The sequence below is a fragment of the Semicossyphus pulcher genome, unplaced genomic scaffold (genome assembly GCF_022749685.1).
Source record: "Semicossyphus pulcher isolate SPU_LCO1_2020_fin unplaced genomic scaffold, fSemPul1.0.p SCAF_7, whole genome shotgun sequence".
Taxonomy (NCBI): Eukaryota; Metazoa; Chordata; class Actinopteri; order Labriformes; family Labridae; genus Semicossyphus; species Semicossyphus pulcher.
This window is the reverse complement of record NW_027211748.1, coordinates 22,709,301-22,733,343: the sequence shown is the minus strand read 5'-3', so window position 1 is coordinate 22,733,343 and position 24,043 is coordinate 22,709,301. Positions and strand designations below refer to the sequence as shown.

The 24,043-nt window shown below is 44.0% G+C and overlaps 1 protein-coding gene across 2 annotated transcripts in view; it reads right to left on the bottom strand.

The window, feature by feature from the left end:
• The window catches only part of LOC138611755 (uncharacterized), a 204,625-nt gene that overhangs the window by 119,533 nt on the left and 61,049 nt on the right, over nucleotides 1-24,043 (bottom strand). For both annotated transcript variants that reach the window (XM_069684984.1, XM_069684982.1), the window contains one exon: nucleotides 11,899-13,728. In XM_069684984.1, coding sequence (XP_069541085.1) covers nucleotides 11,899-13,437 — 1,539 coding nt within the window. In that variant the 5' untranslated portion in view covers nucleotides 13,438-13,728. The remainder of the gene's footprint in view (nucleotides 1-11,898; nucleotides 13,729-24,043) is intronic.

Sequence of the window (24,043 nt, the reverse complement as noted above, 5' to 3'; positions counted from 1 at the left end):
CAGCGGGAGGAACTATTTCAGGCCGCTAACCCATAACAAACATGACACGTGTCAGGGGAGCACACAGAACATTAGCTCGTGTTTGTATACCAAAAGGCCACACCAAACTGGTGGACATGGTAAATATTATCCCTGCTAAACATCAGCATGTTAGCATGACAGCTGCTATGTTTTTTTACATTTTAGGTGGGCAGGTAGGTAGGTAAGTGGGTAGGTGGATGGGTAGGTAGGTAGGTAGGTAGGTAGGTAGGTAGGTAGGTAGGTAGGTGGGTGGGTGGGTGGGTGTATGGGTAGGTAGGTAGGTAGGGAGGGAGGGAGGTAGATAGATCCTTTATTGTCATTGTATGTTATACAATGAAACTTTGTTTGAGCAATCCAGTTAGTGGGGTATGAAATAAATGCATATATAATAAATACTAAATAAAAACAGTAAAAAAGTGATTGCACACACAACAGTTATTGCAGTAATCTACTCTGGCTGAACGAACAATGAAAAGATCGATAACTACAGATACAACTTCAAAAGTGAAAATCCAAAGAAAAAGAAACAAATTCGACGCTCAGATGAAGGCAAACAGTCTAAAAAGGAAAGCGACGGTCAGCGGGGAAAATCAATTTTGCTAGACTGTCTATGTGTATGCAGTGAACATTTTTCCCACTGGCTTATATTTTCGTTAAAAATTTCTGTTGCAGAAAATTTGTATATAAACATAATTCATTTTAAGAATGATTCATTGTTGTTAAATTGATAATATTTAACAAAAGTATTCATACTAATGGGTTTGTGTAAAATGAAGCCTGTATTATTGTAAACAACATTTCTCTCTACTTCCAAATAAATTATTCTCATTTAGATCTTTTATTTGCAGAAACTGACGACTGGTGAAGACAAACAAAAGATGTTTTTCAGAGCTGGAATAATGCAACGAAACAGGCTCATTTACAAACAACAGAATATTAATGTCTTAACTCAGGCAGTGTTCAGAAATCAATATTTGGTGGAACGACCTGGTTTTTAATTACAGCTTTCATGCATCTCAGCATTCTCTCCACCAGTCTGTCTCATTGCTGTTGGGTGATGTTAGGCCGCTCTTTGTTCGATATGCTTGTGACCATCCATCTCCCTCTTGATCGAATTCAGGAGGTTTTCAGTGGGGTTCAGATCTGGATTGGGCTGACCATAACATGTAGAGAGAGATGCTGACTTAAGGAAAATTTGTGGTCTCTTACTTTATTTCCAGAGCTGCAGATAACCAACTTTGCTGCCTTTTAGTGCCTGAATTTAGTCCAAGAAAAGTAAAGCTCAGAAGCTTCTCCAACAACCTAATTTAACACATCATTAATGTTAACATGGGAGTACTCCACACTAGAGCAAATGATTTAATACTCTGATTTTGATAAAGTGCTGAGATTTTGGGTTATCTTTAAGCTAAGATTAAAAACAACAAAATAATCAGTCTCTGCTTGCTTACTGAGGTTTATATTAAAATGTTAATCTAGTATCGACTCTCCACAAAGCTCAGCCTCTGGTAACTGGAGGCTTATTAATGTGCTGAAGTTCAAATCTGACGTGTTTACTGGTAATGATGAACTGACCAGATCCTATGATTAGCTGCAATAATCTGCTCCTCTCTGTCCGCCTGAGGGTGAGCTGTGTCACCTTTCAGCTCTTTCCTTCATTCCCTTCACTCTGTCTCTCTCCCTCCCCCTGTCATATGGCTTCCTCTTCTGTAGCCTCCTCTGCCCTCCTCTCTCGCCTGTGCCCTTAGCTCCCTGACTCACGGCCTCCTTCAGGGCCACGGGGAGAAGTGGAGTGCACGGTCCGGGCCAACGCATAAATATTAGCTCAAGGTCACGGTCACAGAGCTCAAACTGGGCTATGCATAATCATGAATTCAACCCCTACCCAGCCTCTTCACTTCACATATTCCCTGCGTCACATCTCTGTACACCAGCTAAACACGCACAGTTTCTCACCATTGACACGGCTAACCTTGAATGGTTAACCTCGGGCGATAAACCAGCCCCTGCTCCCAAATCACCCTGTTCACACAGTAGGTCAACTGCTGTTATAATGTTATAATGCTCCGTGTTTAAGTGGACAGAGGCAGAAATGCAGGGTTTGAGGCACTTTGTAATCATTTCACCCTTTTCTGATCGATAAGCAACAGAAAAGGAAATGGAAAGAGATCCTGGGGGACGTTGGGCCATTTTTTAAGTTAAAAAACATACTTGCTAACCCATTAGCTGCCAACAGACAATAGCTAATGTTTAGCATTCTGCCACTCTACAACTACAGTTAGCTAGGAAGTGGCTGAAAATGTTGCATGTGTTGTACCATACGTTCAGAAACGCTTATTTTGCCAACGCAAATGTCGGCAAGGAAGTGGTTGAATACTGACGTACACTGTTGCCTGATGGTAGCTTATGGGATGTCAAATACAGGTCTACTTACATCTTTCATATCCTGGCTAACAACACTTCCAAAAGGTAGTGTTAGCACTTAGCCAACTCCTTGCTAATGGTAAAATTTGCTTGGAAGTGGCTAAATGCTACTGTTACTTTTTCATTGTGTTGTACAATACAATAGGAAAGGCTTAATATGCTAACTTCAATGTTAGCAAGGAAGTGGCTGACTGCTAATATAAGCTGTTGTCTGATGGTAGCTATCAAATATTTTTTTTGACAAAGCTTAATTCGCCAATGTAGGCTAAATGTAAGCAAAGAAGTGTTGGAATGCTATCATTAGCTGTTGTCTAATAGTGGCTGATAGGTTTTCATGTTTCTTTTTATACACGTCTAGTTACACATTTTATATGCTAACTAATAGCTCTTCAAAAAGTATTGTTGGCACTCAGCCACCTCCTTGCTAATGGTAATATTTGCTTGGAAGTGGCTTAATGCTACTGGTACCTTTTTTATGTTGTACAATACAAAAGAAAGGGTTAATTTGCTAATGTAAATGTGAGCAAGAAAGTGGTTGAATGCTACTTGAAGCTGTTGTCTGATGGTAGCTATTTAATCTTTTTGTTGTTTTTTTACAAAGTTATGTCTGTTTATGCCCCTGTATCTTAACACTTTCAAAAGCATCCAGTATCGTCCTAGCTAAAAGTAATATTTACTAAGAAGTGGCCGAATACTAAGCTGTTGTCCGGTGGTAGCTAATGGTTTTTCACACACATTTTTATCACCTTTCTCTCTTATGGTATCACACTTTCACCAAGTAATGTTAGCATTCACCCATTTCCTAGCTAACAGTAATATTTGCTACAAAGGGGCTTAATGCCAGCATAATGTTTTGATTGTATTGTATGATCTGAAGTGTTGGCATGGGAGATGTTTAATGCTAACGTAAGCTGTTGTAGATCAAGGTTATCAAATATCTTGTTTTTAACAGTTGAAGTTGGTTAACACCTTTTCTGCCTTGTAACACTTTCAAAAGTAAATGCCACTACCTAGCTTACTGTAATATTTGCTAGAAATGGCTTAATGGCTAAATGCTAACATTAGCTGTTCTCTGAGGGACTTTTGAGTTTTGAAATAAGTTTGTTTAAACTTAAATGTTAAATGGAAGCAGTAAAATAATTATGATTTGTCAGATCTCCTACATTTATACGACTAACACAGTTCTTTACCAGCGTTTGAGCTTCTCACCCTGAGCCTGACGTCAGAGGGAATATGGCGTCTGTGCAAATGTGCTTTTTTCAAAGTGATCTCATATCTTTGTCTGCTATGGTTACACGCACACCAACATTTCCAGGGTTATCTATGAATGCATATCTCACATTAAGTTGAGAGATGTATTCGAACTGGTTCATATACTCTCTGAGATAAAAAAAATTGTAATAATAAAAAAAAAACCTGCCATTTTCACATCCGTGGGAGCAGGATGCTTTAAATTCAGATGCTCGCTTTGCTGATTTGTTCGACATTATCCCCAGATAAAACACGGGCTATAAAGCGAGGAGGGAGATTGGAAGTAAAGGAGGGAAAGGCAGCCTGTGTTGCCTTTGCGCTCCATCTTTAATAGACGCTACAGTCTTCCTCTTCTTTCCTCTCTCCTAGCCTTGTTCCCTCAGTCATCCTGTCTATTATTTTCTCATTGTGATCCTGCACCCACTCAGCACAGAGATACACTTGAATGTGGCCTCCACAGGGGTTTGCATTAAAATGGTATTTAACTGCTTTCTCTAACTCTCTCGTATATATCTTCCTCTGTGTAAACCCTGCCCGTCCCCGCGCTCATGCCCTGGATTCCCAGCTGCCTCCTTTCATAACCCTCTTTTCTCTCGGTTTGTCTTTTCTTCGGCACGCTTGAGGCCGGGAAGGGCTGTAAGGTCAGCTTAAGAAACGTGTGTGATCTCTCACTCCTTCTCCTCCTTTCTTTTTCCTTAAACTGCCTCACACGTTTCTTCCCCTCCACCAGTTGTAAGCCATTAACCTTTCCTCACTTTGCGCTGCACTTTCTGCATGCCATTAACGCCGCCTTTACTGTACTGTTCTCTTTTAACCTCTCTCTAGTTTTACCCCCGTTCTTACGCATCATCCCTCCTCCTTCCTGCATGGTAATCCGGCTCTCCTCTGTCTTGTTATCCCCCCTCTCCTCTCTCCCTCCCTCACTGTAGTCACTCTCTAATTGCTGTCTCACCCCTGCTGTGCTCGGACCCGCAGGCTAAATCATTTCTGCAGGGAGAGTTTGAGCACACGAAAACACAGAGCAGCTTTTTTTTAAACATCATTATTGATGCGTTCCTTGTCAGGAGGTGTGTGTGTTTACAGTTAGTGTCGGCCCTCCTCTTGGCACCGTCACACATTCTTCTTATGTTTTACAGTACGTCTGCGTGGCTCCGTGTCTCTCTCCGCTCTCCTCCCATCACTTTCATAAAAGACCCTTTTATCTGAGTACTGTTATTAGTTGTGACTTTGAAGAAGGATTTACAAGCTCTCTGTGTTTTGTGATGTGCTTCTGTGCTAACATGATGTGGGTTTTACCCATTTTTTTTAACTAAATGTTTGTAGAATCAACAAGTGTTTGTGTGTTTATCAAAATGTGCCAGCTTCCTTTCAGGTCAGTGAAGAGGATTAAGCACCTGCATACAGCAGCAGTAGAATATTTTACATTGTATATTCAAAGTAAAAGTAGCAATAGTTTTGCCCACAAAAGTTGAAATCAGAAAGAGTTATCAGTCAACATGAGCCTAACGGGGAATCTACACAGGCATCGTATTTGAAGCTTGATTTTGACACACGTGTGCCGGGATAGAACCGCTCCAATGTTCAATGCTGCAATCTACAGCAGCCTTGTACGCTGCGTGGGAGGCGGGCGTATGACGCAAGTCATTTTCTGCTGCTCCGTTTGTTTTAAGTCTATTTTTCTCCGCTGCTGCGCTTCAGTTAAGTGTAGAAAGCCATTGACTGCTTTGTAAATACATGCACACAACCAAGGAATCCATGTTAAACATGTGATCTCTTCATTTGCATACTTTGATGGGCAGGCAAGATTCATTTGAAAGACTGAATATGTACATCTCCTCAACATCTGGGTATACCAATCCTATTAACTCATACTCAATTGACTTCTACATCCTACATTAATGCAGAATTTATGCACAATTATTACTGTTTCCAGCAGACTGCACACTTTTTGGCGCCACTGCCACCCCTATGTATGTCCAGGAATCGCAACTACATTGGCTAACTTTGAGACTCATCTCTGCAGTCGCAGCCGGTGTAGATTGTGAAATAGATGCTGCCGTGACGCTTACGTGTCGCGCACATTCGTCTGATGCTACAGTGTCGGTGGAGATTCCCAGTAATGTCCCGCTCCAATGTATTTTTTTAATGATGTTTTATATAGTTCTGAGTTTTGTGCCCACACTTAAAAGCTAAAGCTGTAGCTAGAGTTAAATGAAGTCCAATGTCATCCTCCAAGTTTGCACAGCTGACTGTCATGACCAATGACTGTATGGACGACGCGTCTCCATGTGCTCTCATTGTTTGAAATTGATGCCAAAATAACTCAGGTGACGGACTCTGCCATCTTGCGATGGTGATGGCATTTGGAGCCAGAGCTGTGCAGTAGAGATCGGCGGGGGGAGCTGCAGTAGCCAAAACACACACTGAACTTACCAAAAAAAACTGCAAAGATCCCGCACGTCAACGTGTTTAACAGCAGAGCAGCTTCTTGTGTCGGTCTGAAGCAGACGTTCACAGATATGTAAACAATACAAAATCACAACATTATAACTAAATTCACTGAGTGTCGTGAAACTGGAAGACATCTTATGTAGAATATTTCTCTGGCAGCTTTGCCTGAGTTTGCTGATTGCTTCCTTGTTGCTGTTAATGCTAACCAGTTAGCTCAGGGCACCAGGGGAGTGTTAGTGTTTACATGGCTGGCACCGATCCTTTGGAGGAGGAGGATGTTTTAATAATGTGGCGGTGGGGGGACTCAGCGGGGAATGCTGGCAGCGAGCAGGCATGGAGTCATCGCCAGAGCCAGGCAAGCAGACAACGGTAACGCACCCTGCAGCTTCCCGGTGCACACGGGACGACTGGGAATACAGCACCTGTGATTTACAGCGGCTCGGACAAGAACTCTGGTTTAAAATACCAGGCAGGATGGCTGCAGGGTAACAGGAATCAAATCGAGCAAGAAACTCACCTCAGTACTTTTAATTCTACACCTCAATTTATGCTTGAGTTACCATATGCTAGAGCAGTAATCTGGGTGACTTTTAAACGCACCCCCGAAGACGTCAACCGAAAAACAGTGAGAAAAGAGACAGACTTTAAAGATTTATGTCACTGAAGTTATGGTTGTTGGTGTTAATGCTTAATATTCCAGGAGTGCGACGTGAAATGAAGCTTTTATCCATGAACACAATTCGAGCTGTCAGAAATACCACAGGAGAAGAAGAGTGAATTTCTCTGCAGCTGTACTCTTATGTTTGCCTGGAACACGTTGTTCTGCTCCTCTAGTTAACAGCACAATGTCACAAATGCAGCAGCACACAAATTGCATGAAATGAGTAATTTTCTCCACCATGTGCTTCAGTTATTTCCTGTGAATCGCTCTCAAATAGAATATGGAGACGTAAGTAATAAATGTAAAAACAATTCATTGCTATATCAGAAGAAATACCAGCCGTAAGGAGTTTTGTTATATAGAAATGTTAAGGATTATTACTTTATTTTACTCTATCTATACTTTCATTAAGTTTGAGTTTGATATAAAAAGATTGTGGTTAGGATATTTGGACTATAAGTGTAAATCAAGCTCCAAAAACATGGGATACTACGCTTCCCATAATGCAACTCAGCTGCGTATTTGGTCAGACACATCTGTCTGTGAAACGGCCACAAGCTTTTCGTCACTTTCTGATAACATTCAAAGCCCAAGCAGAGATAACCAGGTTTACAGCTGGAGTACAAGATTAGTTCTCTCCCTCCACGGCACCTGCAGAGTACTCGACTGTTATGACAGCTAGTTCTGACTAATCTGATTGGACAAGAGGCGTTGAGTGCTGATATAGAGAACAACATCACTGGGACTTTTCACTCTGTGTATCACTCCGCCTCAGCCAGATGTTCTCAATATTGTTAATTAACACTACAGCAGACTGTGTGTGTATATATATTGATCAAGCTGGTGCCTCTGAATCACACAGCAGACTCTTATTTCACTGATTGATGATAAATTAAAACAAACAGATAATACTTGAGTATTATTTTTGGGAAAACGTATTACTTTTACCCCACTACACTTCTATAAATGTCCTCGTTACTCACTACTTTTGCTCTGAAGGCAGGTGATGAATTTTCTTTTCTTTTCTAAAATCCAAAAGACAATAAACTCTGTTCGTGTAGTTCTTTGTGTGGTTTGTCTCAGTGGTGTTGCCGTACCTGTACCTCGCACATCACCATCGTTAAACGCAGAGCAAACGTCACTCAGATCAGGCACTTCATTTAGCGGCGCTAACGATGGCTACGGCACAGAAGGATGACGGCTCTCTGACATTTAGCCGCAGAGCACCAAGAACGCTCGGTCAGTTAGCTAGCTACTGCGCTGTGGAGAACGTCTGTCTACGCCCACTTCTTAACGATCAAATCAAACCCCTCTAATGATATGTCCCGCCTGCACGTCCTGTTTCACTCGGAAATACGTCACGATACGGAAGCTAGATACTCACGAAATGCCGTTTCAGCTCGACTTTAATAATCATGCTATCTGTGGAATGCTCCTTTAAATGGTCACAAATAAAAGTACACAATATGCAGAATACAGATGTTATTGGATTACTACTGCAGACACAACCATTGTATCCTATTTGTTGATCGGTTTTATAAGTAAAATCTGCAAACCGAGTGTGAAACAGAGGGTACAATCTTATAAAAACATAAATCATTGAAAAAATTTACCTAGTTACTTTCCATCACCGGCTTGCAGCTACTAACAGAGTGCCTTTGCTAGAGTGAGCATCAGAGAAAACATTATGTGTGCATGCACGCTTTCACCGTCTCAAACACCAGCCCTTAACTTCCTGTGACAGCCTCCTTCTCGTCCTTGCATCACACCGTCAACTTCCCGCGGGCGCTTTCACAATATCATGTGTACGCACGTTGAACCCAGAGGCGCCGCACGGAGGCGCAGGAGGCACCAATAACACGCCGGTCAATAACCGTGTTATTTATATATCTTCTGATGCCCTCGGGCCGCAGGAGTCTTTTAACTGCATTTTGTAGGGCAATTTTCAGCACTGAGTGTTAATGAATGATTCACGAGAAAAGTATACGCTGCTGTGGGATGGCTGGTATTGTTTAGAGTGTCAGAATCTAACACAAAGTATTTAATTACTGATTCACATTGATGTCTGCGTGTTTCTTATTCATGCTGTGCTGTCGTGCGAGTGTCATGTGCGGCTAGGACAATAATGTTAATTGTGCAACAGGAATATTTCGCTATCTATGAATTATGTATGTTCATGCTCAAGTTAATGATATGCTAATGATGATAGCCTAAGCTCATTTCCTGTTGCACTGGTGAATTACATATGCGTATTAGTAACTTCGCAGGTAGCTCAAGCACTTGAGTTGTTCTAAAGGTGAAACAGAGCAGATGGAAAAGCTGAAATTTCCTCTCAGGGTGGAAGAAACGATTATATATGTCACGTTTTCTCCCCACATGAGGTGTTAGGGAGTTTGCATTTCAAGAGAGCAGTGAGGATGGAAGAAAAGCTAATCAGAAAGTGGTGTTTTTTTCTTAATCCCAGCTCTGCTGAGGCGCCTTTTCTCCTCAAGAAAAATCTGTGTTTCTTTCACACTGCCTCTGCAATCACTTGAAACCCCATTACAGACCATGTGACAGCATCAATTAAATTCACAATTATCACGGGGCAGAGACACTCCGGCGTGAGAAAATATAGTAACACGGCATCGTCTGCGAGTCTGTGTTCGCGCGCGTTTGTGTGAGCGAATGTGTGCGTGTTTGTGTGAGAGAGAGATAGAGAGACAGGGCGTGTTGATAGAGGGCAAAAAACTGAGTCACACAATTCACCACTCAGAATGTTTCATGCCCTTTTTTGGCAACTCTTGTGAACCATAACAATTCTCCAAAAACAAGATGCCACAGTAAACAAAAGCTCAGATCTCTGACGGTATTACGACATAGCAAGCGGCGCTCCCGCCACAGTGAGCGGACAGCTGGTGACTCGTTGGCTCGAGTCTTTTTAGATTTAATTCCAAATGAGCCGGGCCTTTTCATACGGCTTTCTAACAATTTGAAATCAGAGAAAGGACTTATAAATATCTATTCGAAAACTACACCGTGTGCTGTCAGTGCGTCCACAAAGTTGGCCGCAAATTCATTATCAGTTTAGCTGCAGAGCCTTTGTCTCGCATTGACATCACAGATTAGAGTCCTGGCTCTTGTTTCCAGCTTTAGTGGAGATTTATCCAAACCGAGCTCTCTGCGATCACACAAAAACACAGCATGAATCAGTGTTAGCGGGCGGCTTGTTAAAGGGAGCCCGCAATTAAACACAGATCACACCTTTAGATGTACACGGTGTGTGTGTGTGTGTGTGTGTGTGTGCAGACGCGGTACAGCCAACAGCAAGCGAGACACGTGTTGTGAGTCACAGGCAACAGTGTTTGTGGCTGATTGAGTCTGAATTCGGTGTTTGGATCTGGCAGGTGGAGCCGGTCTTGGCCCGTACAGTGAATTTTTCTTCGCACCCTCCATCGCAGCTCTCTCCATTAAAGCACAATCAGGTCCCTGATGGAGAAAAAACAAGGCAGCGTGTCCGCATTGATCTCTCTACCTATAGCGCCAGCCTACATGGAGCAGAGCAGGAGATTAAAAATTCATAAGCGTATTAAGATCTATAAGAGCATTATTCATGTGTGCCGTCACTGTATAATACAGTGTGGGACTAATCATACGCATCTCCAGCCCAGCACACACACACAAACACACACAGTCACAATAGCTTTCTGGGCGTACTCCAAGTGTCAGCACTATCATATGGGCATGTGTGTGTGGCCTGGCGTGGTTCCCTCCTTGAGTGCCATACAATGTGCTGGCATCAATACCTGCTTGACACAGCAGATTGGCACTAATGGCTTTACACACAGTGCCATCTGTAAGCTGGACCGTTAGCTCTTGCATCTTCTCTATGGCGGCTAACGGTGCTTTGTAGCGTTCGGTCGGAGCATCATCAGTCATCGCGCGACGGCAAAAACAACCAAATTAAATGTTGGCTAATCATCCCTCGCACTAAGAGAGGCTGCTCGTGAAGCCCGCAGGTCCTGCCCAGCTGTGTGCACCTGGATATTAAAATACAAGAACACAAAGCAATGTGAACCTTTCTGTCTATTGAGTGTGAGTGATCTCCTACTGAGCTGAAGCTCTTAACCACCAGCTCAACTTCAAGCACTCACACATTTGCACACTTACTTCTCACTATGTGGCTTCCAACAGCCTGCAGCAGTCACACAGGGATCATTACTATTCATTTGCTCAGCAAACTGGCCACACAGGCTTATAAATTAGCTCATCTACCGCAGCTGGGTACTGAGACAGTTGGCGCATGCTGAGGACTGAGAGAGAAGCCATTACAATGCTGGACTCTGAGACACCTTCTGTACGGCCCACGTGACCTCCTCCGCGCTTATCTGCTCGCTCCGTCAGTAGGAGGTGGGAGTGTGCATCAGGCAGTGAGGGTGAGACGTGCCCAGTCAATGATTGTAATAAATTACGTTGCAGAGCATGAGGACTGCAGCCCTGTGTGTGTTGTGCTGAGGGAGGAGGCGGTGATAAATCCTGTCAAACCAAGTGTAAATCAGTCCAAATGAAATAGCATTAGTGGGACCTTGCAGACCTCTGACCATGAGGGACGAGAGCTGGCAGGCCTGACCTACAGGGAAATGAGGGAACACTCCGACTACTCTTGCTTTCTCGCCTTGGGCCGAGGATCAATGTTGGAAGGAAAAAGTAAGGCTATTAATTCTCATGGATATGTCAATTCCCATTGGCCGGCGTGGATTGGTAGTGATCATGACTAGCCCCTTGGGTAAATGTGATATGGGGCTTTTTGTTGTGCCTCAATGCGCCATTGATTCATTGGAGTTTTTACGGCTACCTTGAAGGCACCGCAACGCAGGGAGGCAATGTAAATCAATTCCAATTGTAGCTTCATAACAATGCAGAAAAAAACTCAGTGTGTGACTCCGAGGTTAGATTATGCTAACTAGTCTCCAGTAAGATGTGTACCTGAAGACCTGAGGTTAAATAAGCCGTGTAAGAGGCTTGTAACAGTGTCTTAAATATTCATAAAACATTCATAAAATAGTTCACAGCCTTTGTAAATGTTGAATGAAGGTTTTCTTTTTCCTTACCCGTCCGATGAGCACAGGTTCTGGCCCGGCGTACTCTTCAATCACAAAGAACTGGTTCCAGATCCAGCTCCTCCTGCTGCGAGAGCGTGGCCCCGTCTTTTCCATTCGGTCAGGCACCTCCTCCGCCGCCTCCGACTCCTCCGCTTCCTCAAACACGAGGCCTTTCCCATTTTCTGGATCGACAGCTTGCAACCCAGCGTCTTCAGCATCGTGGCTCCATTCGCGAGCCGGATGGAGCCTCAGGACATGACTGCTGTTGACAAGTTTGTTGTCTTCATCTGCAGGGTACTGAGCTGTGCTGGGTTCTGTTTGAGCAGAGTGAACTGACTCTGTTAATGGGTCTCTATGGGAATCTGCTGCTCTGTTCCCCGGTCTTACTCCCAGGGGTTGCATTGTCAGCACAGACGGCGGAGAATCATTTGTTTCAGAGGGAGCAAACAGAGGGAAGTGTTTTGTCGATGTAAATGGTGGCTCTGTTTGGCTGACTATTACTTCTTTCTCTGGGCTCAGGCTGACCTCGCTGCGAGGTGTTGACAGTAATCGGACGAGGTGTTTGCTCTTATTATCTCCACTATCTGAACCCTGCATTCCCAAGACGCCCTGCCCTTTACTTAAAGCTGGATTGACTTCAGTTAGAGGATTATTATGAGTGTTGGCGCCCTGGTCTCGATTAAGATCTGGAGTGGGGACTGGGCTTACGTAAGGATATGCTGTCTGATTATCAAATCCAGTGTGAAGCTGAGTGACAGCCATATCTTGTCTCTGCACTCTCTGAGCCTCTAACTGTCCGTGATTAACGTCAATCAAATCTCTCTTCCTGCTCCGGCTACCCTTGCTCGGGAAGCTCAGGCTGGGAACGCTCTGCATTTGGGAATTGACGATCCTGACTAAGTTCTCCTTCGAGAGCAGCTTCAGAACCCCGTAACTCCCAGTGAGATTCAGCTTTCGGCTCGAATCTACGCTGAATCCTTTCCCTGGCACCCCTGTGGTGTGGACATTCAAATCAGGTCTGCTCCTGGATCTAGACCCTGATTTAAACCTGGTTTTATTGGTGTGTCCTTCAGGCTTATGATGGATAGCGAATGCTTTCTCCAACCTTCCCGTTTTGGCAGAAGTCTCAGAGTTCTTGGTGTTATTCCTAACTTTCTTAGCGTCCTGGTTTAACTCCTTGTTGGTGGCTACGACGTGCGAAGTCCCTTCTTTTCTACTGACAGAGTCGACCTCACGCTTGGGCTTGTAAGGTTGCCTCTCCTTGCTAGCTACCGGTGGAGCAGCATGACTCTGCAATATCTTAGAATAAGAGAAAGACCCAGAGTCGCCCGCCTGCTCGTGGCTCATCAGGTTTTTAAGGGTAACCACGGGCATTGAATTTGCATCCACGCTTGCATCCCGTTGGTCCATAGCTCTGCTGTCCACTAGCTTCACGATGTGTGATCCACCCACTCCTCTTCTCCGTAAGATCTTACTGGCTGCAGCACCTCCAAAAAGCCCCTCCCACAGGCAGAGGGAAACCAATAGGAGCAGATTTCTTGTAATCATCTTGTCTTGTGGCGAGATGTCCTAATTTGAGCGAGGTTTGCTGTGAGGCAGGCCTTGTTTTCCGGTTGTCTTCATTCTCCTTTCTGTTTCCCCTCTTTTCATGCCCCTCCTCTCACTCTCGCATGCTGTGCCCTTCACACTGAGCTGGAGGGCAGGTGTCACTCACTCCGTCTTTCTCTTTTTTTCCCCCCCTAATGTCTTCGTCTATCTCACCAAGCCTCCCTCCGCTGGTTTTTTTCCCTCTCCTCTTGCGAAGCGTCTCATTCAGTTTCCCGCAGAGGGCTGAACACCCTGAGAGAAAAGATAAAGATAATTAAGTTAAAACTTTAATCATTGCACTGCGTTAATTAAAAGTGCAGCGACATAGACAGGTAGGAGAACTCGCAGACACGCAGACAGGATGGACCTTTTAACAGAGCAATCACATTTTCACAAGCACAGGGGGCTTCTTAGGCCCAGAACACACATTCATTTATACCTTTATAATGACCCAAGTGTTTTTTTTTTCTCATCTATTAGATAGACGGGGACAAAGTTATCATCATACTATTCTGCACGGAAAAAGATAGGATAACAGTAATAGAAAACGCTCTGAGCATTTAGTAATGAGAACAACTGTCAAGGATTTGCGACTGCAGAGCAGAAAGGGACTGAAACTGGCTTCATTTCACTTTGATGCGTGATTAATTAGCTGGATTAATATTGTGCTTTGATCAGTTAGTTAGAGAATGTCAATACAGATGCAAGTCGTAGATGCAGATGCACTTTGTTTTGCTCTGCGCCTTGAGCGACATAAAAGGTTCCTCGGCTCTCATGCTTCTGACTCAGTCTCTCAGCGTGTCTCTTCAGCACTCAAGACACACATGAAAATCCTACGCCAAATCAAAATGTCAGATATCAATCAGAGCGCTTGTTTTAAGATGAGAACAGGCAAACATCACTGGTATTTCAGTTACATCAGCCCACGCATCTGACAAGGCACTAATGTGACTATTTGCCACATTGAATTAACATAAAAACCTTTTTATCATTAATATGTTTGCAGAAAACGATGTGTGATTCAGAAAATGACTGTTTAAAGGGGCACTTCAGCAGTTTGATACAGCACTTTTGAGCATTAGAGGACTCACGTGAGACAGATTTTTGAAAGAATAGTCAGAATTAAAGCAGCAGACTTGTCAATCTTGGATCCCATCGGCTACAGTCTGACGACGATATAGCCTCTGTGGACAACAGTGAACATGACGGACGTGTAGCTGGCGGTTAATAAACAACTTCCAGCCAAGACTCCCTTCTCCACTTGCTGCATTGTTTACAGAAAAAGGACCTTTTTTCTTGTGATTGACTTTAATTAACTGGTCTTAAAGATACAATCTTGAATATTTCAGTTTTGTGCTCTTAAGCACCACCTGGCGATAATCGGTAAACACAGGAGCACACTTCACAGTTTGTCCAGATGTCTACTCTCTCTGGAAAACGCATCACTAACTGGGCGCCGCTTGTGATTTTTCCTGCTAATGTCGCCACAGACACCCAGTCTGTAATACTGCAAATGCAAAGGCTTTCATCAGTGGGCCATAGGCTCAGTCACTATTGTGTTACCTCATTCGGCGATAGATAGAGACTTAACAGACATTTATTTAAATGAAAAGGTTTGAGATTATTACTTTAAGTTTGCCAACATCATGATGCTGATCGTAAAAAGTCAAAATGAAGCTTTGTCAGGTCTGTCCTCAAGAGGAGAAGAAAACTACTTTTAAAATGCATGTTTGTTTAACCGATTGATCCGATGCATTCAAGGAAGTAGGGAAATCTGAACACTTAACGGCATCAAAGGAATTTATATCAAGTTGAATTTTAGATCCACAACAGATTGTTAGCCGTTAACATGCAGATGTCTGTTTATAGAGATTAATAAGAAGCTAAATCATCATCAGATGACACTGATGGGAGCCGTGATGTCATTACGGTGGGTTACGTTCCGCCTGCTTTTGCTCTCCACGCGGACTGTTTTTCCTGCATACGCCGCAGCCTGCTGACACATTGGTCAAAATTACTTAGAAAAACGGAAACCAGAACACTTGCCATCCCTAAAATCCACGTCCTACACAGAAATGTAGAATCTGTAAATTGAGATTAGAGACAAATATATCAGGACATTTGCTTCCTAGCATGTGTAAGACTCCGGCCTACACTCTCATATTTAAGTTTACTGTATTTTGTTGAGAACATATAATTGCATTTGTGGTAAAAGCACCCTTTTAAATCCTCTTCATTGGCAGAGGAAGTGCAGCATCGCCCTAAGGGGAGCGAAGCAGGTTGGAGGGGATGTGTTTTGTCTTTGATGATTGACAGGACCGTCCAGCTGTGCTCTAAAGGTCGTCTAATAGCTTGTGTTGGCGGGCCGACCATCTTTCCTGCGGTTTTAACAATCCAGGACAGTTAGTGTCTGTTTGCCTTGGTCTCTCTCAGGCTTATATTTTAACACTTCAGAACATTTTCCCCAGAGTTTAGAGACTGACCACAAACCCAGGGTTGCCAGGTCTGCGGGAATTCAGCAGCTACTGTTGCCGCAGGGTGAATTTGTTCTCCGTGGGTCGGGTAGATTTATTTTGCATGCAAACTACATGAATAATCTCTCTAAATAAAAATCCATATTTCCGAATTTTGTATTCATACCAGAGTCTTACAAAACAAAATCATTGAGCAAGAACACACATGGACACGAGACTCACATGCCCATAAACACACACGCCCTCCTGTCAGTAGTAAGATCAAAGAGCTGTTCAAGGAAATCACACAGTGAAGTTACAAACACATCAGACACACAACAGCTCCTGAAGCAGGACTGTTTAGGGAAAACTGCTTTTAATGCTGGCACAAGAAACATTTCTGGTGTTACTTTGTAGATATTACAACACGTTTGGCATCAATATCAATGCTGCTGGACTTTGAAAGCAGCGTATAGAGTTTTGCAGGCTTGTTTTTTAGCTGGTTTTGATTGGCCTAGTTCTGTCCATAGTCGACATAGCCTATTGGTTTTGAAAGTGATCCAGTGTTAAAGGGGTGTATTATGCTCATTTAATGCTTCATATTTCACTCTGTGATACCTGTGGAATACTTTAGCATCATTTACAGTTAAAAAACTATTCATTATTCTCACACTGGTGCTCTGTGCAGGCCCTCATACAGCCTCTGCCTGAAACGACTCAGTCAACTCTGTCGCTTTAAGAAACTCCGCCCCTACAAGCCTGATTTCTTGTGATTGGCCAACTTGAAGAGCAGAGCCGTTGAGCAGTGTGGTAGAGTGAAAAAAATAAATCTCTGAGGCAGACTGAGATGCTGAGTGGGCATGTCCTTGAACTGTGCCAGGGGTAGGAAGTTCTGCTGTGTCTCGGGCAGATGCCCAAATATAGAGTTCCTCCACTTTGTGACATCACAAAGTGAAGCGTCTGGAGAAGTCTGTCTGAAACCTGGCGTTCACAGCAGACTGCAGAGACTTTTCAGCAGGGGATTACTCTAACATACATATCTGAGTCTACTGAAAAGTGACCGTGGATTTTTTATCTCAGTAAACATTTTCCTGAAGAGTTTCAATCGCTAGTTTAAAGTCTCCCTCGATACAGCATGATGTTAATTTTGTGAACAATTACGGTCCTATTATAGTAAAACACGCAATAAAGCCGAGTATACTTGAGTCTATGGCTACATAAATGGTAAATGGACTGTACTCATAGAGCACTAGTCTTGCAACCACTCAAAGTGCTTTTACAACGCATGTCACATTCACCCATTCCCACACTGATGTGGCTGCTATGTAAAGAGCCTGTCAATCACATTCACACAATGTTGGCTACGTCACCGTGAGCAATTTGGGGTTGCCCAACAACATGTAGACTGAGGGAGCTGGGGATCAAACCACCAACCTTCCGATTGAAGAGGACCCACTCGACCACTGAGCCACAGCCGCCCCCTTCATGTTATGTACAAGTTGCCACCACAGCGAACTGTCAACCAGGATAAAGACATAGCAACACTGATCCACCCCCTCGTCCAATGTTGGTAACATCCACTTCCTATAGTCTAAGTTTTTTCACACAAACCTGGCAACCCTGCCCCCTATAGTTTCCTGATTAAAACAATATCTGACTAGTTTTCTTTAATAAAGAAACATATCATACTGTACAGTCATGACGGTATCATCAGAGTGATTATCTCAAGCCCTTTTTACACTGCGGTTCAGCCTCAGTGCCGTTACGAAGCTCCGCCATCATGCAGTCTTTGTCATTTTATATTGGACCAACCAGCGCCGGTGTAAAGCCGCCCCAGTGTGTGTTTTCACACAGCGTTCCAGCGTTGCGGAAGCAAAATGTACACGAGGTGTAAACAAACAGTGCGTGCTTAGAATACACACACACGGTGCTGTTTTGCCCTGCCGGCTCTGCTGTTTACACAGACGCTGTTTCGCCTCTGTCACTACCTCCGATGCCGGCTCAGAGGTGGAACGACTTCGCCCCACCATTCCACCTCTGTGCGTTTTACATAAAAGACGGAACGTAACAGAGGTGTAATAATCCCGCCTTGAACTGGCAGTGCAAAAAGAGCTTCAGACTTCAGAGAGCTACTAAGCTAAACTTAATTCAACTGTTTTTAAAAGTATTCTTCATGAAGAACCAGCTGAACCTCATGCTTTAAATCTGTGGAGTGTTTCTTATAACTTTCATTTTGCTGTGGACAAACTCTGTAAAAGTGTACCTAATGTTTGTATACTTTGTGGAACTTGTGTTCTGGGTTAAGCAGTGCCGGCTTCATCTTGTCCTGCAAGGCGCACTGCGGTTTGTCTGGGTGTATGACACTTGCTCCGCCGTGGCGCAGACAGACCCTGTCAGCACATTCACTGGGGCATGACTGAAGTTAGGATGCTCCTGCTGGAATACTTTTCACCCTTTTCCTCTCTCTCATCTTCTCCTCAACGTCCTCCACTACCTCTCCCTCGGTCTCTCTTTCTCTATGCGACGCCTTTTGATGAACACTAAAGAAAGGAGAAAAAAAAGATTACCCACCCCCTCCTCTTCCTCTGCGCTCTCTTTTCCCACCTCTCCCACTCACCACCTGTCCCTTCCTCGGCCCATCTATCTCCCTAAATCTCCCTCTATCCCTTCTCTTTAACGCGCTATTGTTTTAGTATCCTATCCTCTCCTTTGCTTACTCCTGTCCGCTTTCCTCTCTCTCATCTGCGTCAATCACAGGCCTGTCACTGCGTCCCTCACCCTCTGTGCTCTCCGAGGCTTCAATCAATCAGCCAATCTGGCTCCTCGGCCTTGCTACATCGGAAGTGACAGGCGTCTCACCGGCCACCATCTTGACGAGAGGCTACAACACGATAATTGTGTGTATAAATCTAGTCATCAAACTGTAAAGTGCTGCTAACAGGAGATATCCTGGACTTACATGAAGCTAGGGGCGACGGATTGTACAGAACAGGACATATATATATAAGCGTCATGGAGGCCCTTATAGAGGATGTGAGGCTGGGTTCGGTTATCTCCAACGTACAGCATGAGGAGACGATCGGGGTGAATTCAATGACAGAGCTCAGCTCTCTCCCAGAGGAACTTATCAGCTGGGAGTTTGATGGCCAGGCAATCATTGCTCCGGGCACCTTGTTAACAAGCCTGGGGCAGGTGGCGGGATGCAGGGCAGAATATCAACATGGCGCCTGCACGAGCCGAACACAAATTTATCACAAGAGCTTTCCTGTGAAGCATCAGAAACATGATTCTTTCATCTTTTACACCATTTTCAAGCCCTGAATTTCCTCTTGTGTACGTATTGATCTGTGTCACAGCCTTTCACACTGCGCCGGCACCTTTGTGGAGGGCTGTTGTTCTGCCATTAGCCTGCATGCTTCAGCCTGTAGCGCGGTAAGTGGAAATAATTGGGCGCTCGTGTTTGAAGCGCGTGGGAGATAATATTTCCTCATTAGAGTTCGATGTGAAATAAAACACAGGGAATTTGTTGTGTGTGCGTCCTTGTGGAGAAGCAGAATTGGGATTTCACCTGTGGTCTTTACGTGCGGCGCTGTGGTTTCCAGTACAGTAAGTAGAGATAATAGGGCGATACAGTTTGTAGCTTCAGGGAGCTAATTAGAGCTTTAGAAATTGTAAAGTTGAGGATTATTCTTAAAAAAACACATGATTCCAGCTGTACTGTATTTCTGTGTAGGATGTGTACACCTACAGCAAGTCTCTCCATGACCTGATTAATTGAGGCCGTAAATATCTTAATTATTTCCCACTTCCTGTCCCCCTGAAATTTAAATGATCCTTTAGGTCGTTAGTATTGGAGGCAGATGCTCGCCATCGATTGTGAGCTGTCGCCAACTTAACGAGACTGAAAGTTTTAATTACGATTCACCTCGTCGCTTCCTGTCTATCTTCTTTTTTTTTCTTGCCGTAACCCTCCATCGAGCAGGCAAACACGGGGAGATGCGCCGCCGCCGCACGCCCACACGCACCCTCCACTCTCCACAACAATGAACAGGCGCGCTGAGCGACTTCAAGCCCTGTTGACAAAACAATCTCCAGAAAAACCACTTATTTACTTACATGCGCATACAGAAAAAAAGATGCCTGGACTCACAAAGACACATTCTTCCAACCCTCTCAAACAGTGGGTGTCCATGAAATTCATGAAGATACTCAGAACTCCCCGAACTCTCACGAAGTCCTCCTCCAACCACTTCTATCTGTGAGGAAAATAAAGACGGCTCCAGGGACTGCCTCTCCGGACGCAGTGAAGTCAAAGAGAAGAAAGGGAGCGCTCTCTCACACCGGGAGGGGAGAGAGCGAGAGAAGCCACCCCAAAAGAATTATGCATGGACGAACAAAGGTGAGAGGAGGAGAAGGAGGAATGGCTGTGGGTGCGTAAGCGTGTCTATGTGTGTGTGTGTGTCCTCCTTGCAAGACCAACTGGGTAGTTTGAGCGGCGTGAAGCAGCTCCGTCCTCACTTTGAACCTCGGCAGATAAAAGCGGACCTGTCAGTATGTGAGGAGACGGAAAACAGCAGCAGCTTTGGTCTGTTAATGTATGAATACCTGCGTCACCTGTGTCCCCGGCCTTGTCTCTATCTCGCACGCTGACAGCAGGTGCTCACCTCCCCTGGGAGAGCACACGCATCAGTCTATGGACAGGGGAGGATTCTCCAGAGGCTGCAGGGCGTGCAGGACGAGGGGAGGAATAACAGCAGGTAAACAATGTGACAGCATGAGCTTTACATTGAAAAACAGTGGAGTGAATTCACAGCTGAGCTGTGAAATTCAGCCTGCTCATGTGTGGCCGTTTGCCTTTTGGTGAGATTAAGACTAAAAAGAGTCAGTTTAACAGAGCGGCGACGGGGGGCTTTGGATTTGCTGGCTTTGAGCGAGATCAATGAGGTTACATTAAATGGCAAGAGTCGAGGCCTGAGCAACATTCAGCAACAACACTGAATTTAATATACAGTGTGTGTACTGAAACGGCAGACATGAGGAGAGTGAGAGTTCAGTCTTGTTAATAACCATTTCTACAAGAACATAGAGGACTGGGTACAACAGCTGTTTGCAAATCCATCCAAGTTCTGAGGAGCTACAAGCTAGTTTCAACAGGGAACTTGTTTCGTCAAGTTAGGCCCACGACATCTCGGGGAGGCCCAACGGACTTCTGGTCGCATACGTGACACATGGTATGTGTTATTTCACTCAACCAACGACCCCAACAGCCTCCTGATGATTAAACTTTTCTCACTCTTTATGCTGTATCTTTTGGTTTCCTCCTTTACTTTGCTGTTGTCATAATTACTTCAGCCACAAGGCGTTGCAGGTAAATATTGGTGGTTCCTAATGGTAACAGCCATTTAAGGCTTACCAGAATCAGCTGTGTTGTGTGTGGCACAATGTTTTGTCCTTGAGTTTTTTAATTCGAAACCTTCCTAGTTTTCATCATTGAAAAAAAGTGTCATGGCGGACATGATGACCATAGAAAAGGTCACATATTAGCAAGCTAATGGAAGCTTGTCTGTTGTTTTTCTAACAGTGACACCCGGTTGTGACTGTAAAGTAACAACTCTAATTAAAAACGTGTTTGTTTGGTGCCTCTTCTTTTAATCTACACATTTTTATTTATTAACCACTTGTGTCAGAATCAGGATGAGCTTAATCTTTCAAAACGCTGCTACAAACGGCTCCAGCTCCCGTCTGCACTACAAACCCAAGCTCCCCTGCTGCTGCTTTATCTCGGGCTACAGTATATAAACTGTGAGAGGTGCCATAAAGATCAAATAAATCCTGACAGGAGACAGTCCGGAGAATCACAATGCCAGGAGACGTGCCAGTAGGTCACGACTGGGACAACATTTGTGGCCCATATTTTACAGCCTTGGCGAGAGTTCAAGTAGTCCTCCGTCTGATTTGTCTGGTCGTAAGGCCTGGATAACAGTGTGCTGAACGCCTGTGGTTCGCTGCTAAATTCTGCTCATCATTCAGGCCTTTTATAATCATAAATTATGTATGAGTAGCAGAGTTTATGCATTATTGGTAAAAAGGCAGAAATTAATACCATAGGAGGATTTACTTTGAGTTACTTCTGCTCTCAATTCTGTCTTTACCAACAACTGTGCGATAATAGGCAATAAAGCAGAGAACAGACCATAAGACTAGAGCACAAATCAGATCTCCTTCATCAAACATCCTCAGATATCTGACGTTTTTATGCTCAACACAATACAATCAATGAGAGAACAACTCTGATTAGAGTCCCGTTACAATAAAACCCCCTCAGATTGAGTGGGAAGGACAATACCAGCTTGTTCCTGCACCGAACGAAAGAGGACATCCATCAGAAGCTGTGCAATGCTTTAAAACGATGCTGCAGTTTGTGTGCAGAGAAAAGATGCTACAGTTAGATGAGATATTCGATGGTGGGATGGTGGAGGCACTGCAGGTGGAGCAGGGAGGTTGTGAACTTTGTAAAATTGGGGTGAATCTCAGACGACCTGTGGCTCTGCAGTGAAACCAAACTCTCACCCACGGGTCACTGAACTATTGTGTCGCTCTGGGATTGGAGGTTCTTTCATAACTATTTCTCTGAGGGATGCTCCAATCCAACATTTTCTCTCCAGATGCCGTTTTCTATCTCAGGGTATCTGAAGATAAGATCACACACCAGTGGTGTACTCAGGTACTAAATTGTTTTCCCAATTAACCCCGCGCTGACAACCAGCAACATCTTTCAGAGCAGATACTTCTCAGAGACCGACGGAAAAGTATTTTCTAAGAGACACATTTAATATCAGTGTAACTCACAATGTGGAACCCATTGGGATGCTTTATGTTTAAGGTCAGACATACAGTATTTGTGTTTAATGAAAAAGCTCAAAGGTGTATCGTTCCATATAACTAATACCTGATTCATCTGCTATGGTCTGTGACTGGGCTGCCAACAAAGTCTGCATATTAGAAGCAGGCTCGGGGAGAAAAACAAGACCCCCAAAACCTAGTATGTGAACACTGGAAGCGGGACGTGTTCATTTTCATTTGAATTGACTATAAAATCTCACACCAAAGTCCGATCACGCGTGTACATATTATTCATATTTATCTCGAATGTTTAAATAGAGATTGAGAAAATGTTTACTGAGGTAATAATTCAGGTGAGAGTTGGGTTCTCATTAGGTTTCTTACTGTCTTGACTTATTTTAGCAGCTGACAACAATTAAGCGAGTCATATTGGTGCATCCCTGTACGTGAAGTCAAGGGTTCCAATTCAAACACGGTTCAAGTAATGATCATGAGAACATCCGGAGATCATAAGGCAACAAACACAATCCATAACAAAACACACTTTCTGATCTTGTCTGCCAGCTGTGAGCAACCTCGAGCCCAGAGAAGAATGGACTCTGTCAAACTTGGACCATAAAGTTGTGACAAATCGTAAGTTGTGTGCTCTTGCCTTTGGTCAGATTCATTCTCTTTGGCGCCACCTATGGCAATAAACGGTAATTGCAGGAGCACAATTCCAAGATATCCAGACAGTGTTGCATGTGTGACGTCCACGGCTGGCTCCGGTTGTAACTCTTGATTCTCCTCGCTGACGGTGGCTTTCCTTTTCAGACTGTTTGCCTTCATCTGAGCGTCCAATTTGTTTCATTTTCTTTGGATTTTCACTTATTTTTTAAGTTGTATCTGTAGTCATCCATCTTTTCTGTGTTTGTTCAGCCATAGTAGATTACTGTTAACTCGCAACACTTGCAGAGACCGGAAAAGCAGCCGCTTAGCTCCGCCTACCCTCTCTGGCAGACCAACCACTGCTGGGTGATGGAAAACACGTCACTAACTAACCCAGTCCTTAATGCTGCAAATGCAAAGGCTTTCATCAGTAGGCCATCGGCTCAATCACCATTATGTTACCTCATTCGGCGATAGATACCGCGTTTAAAATGTAAATGTTTTTGGTTTCAACTCAATCGAATAGCCAGTGTTACACATGTTTAAGAAAACGAAAGTTAAATTATCTTTAAAATAATAGGTCAACTTACGTGACGTTAGTTATGCTTGCTAGTTAGCCCGCT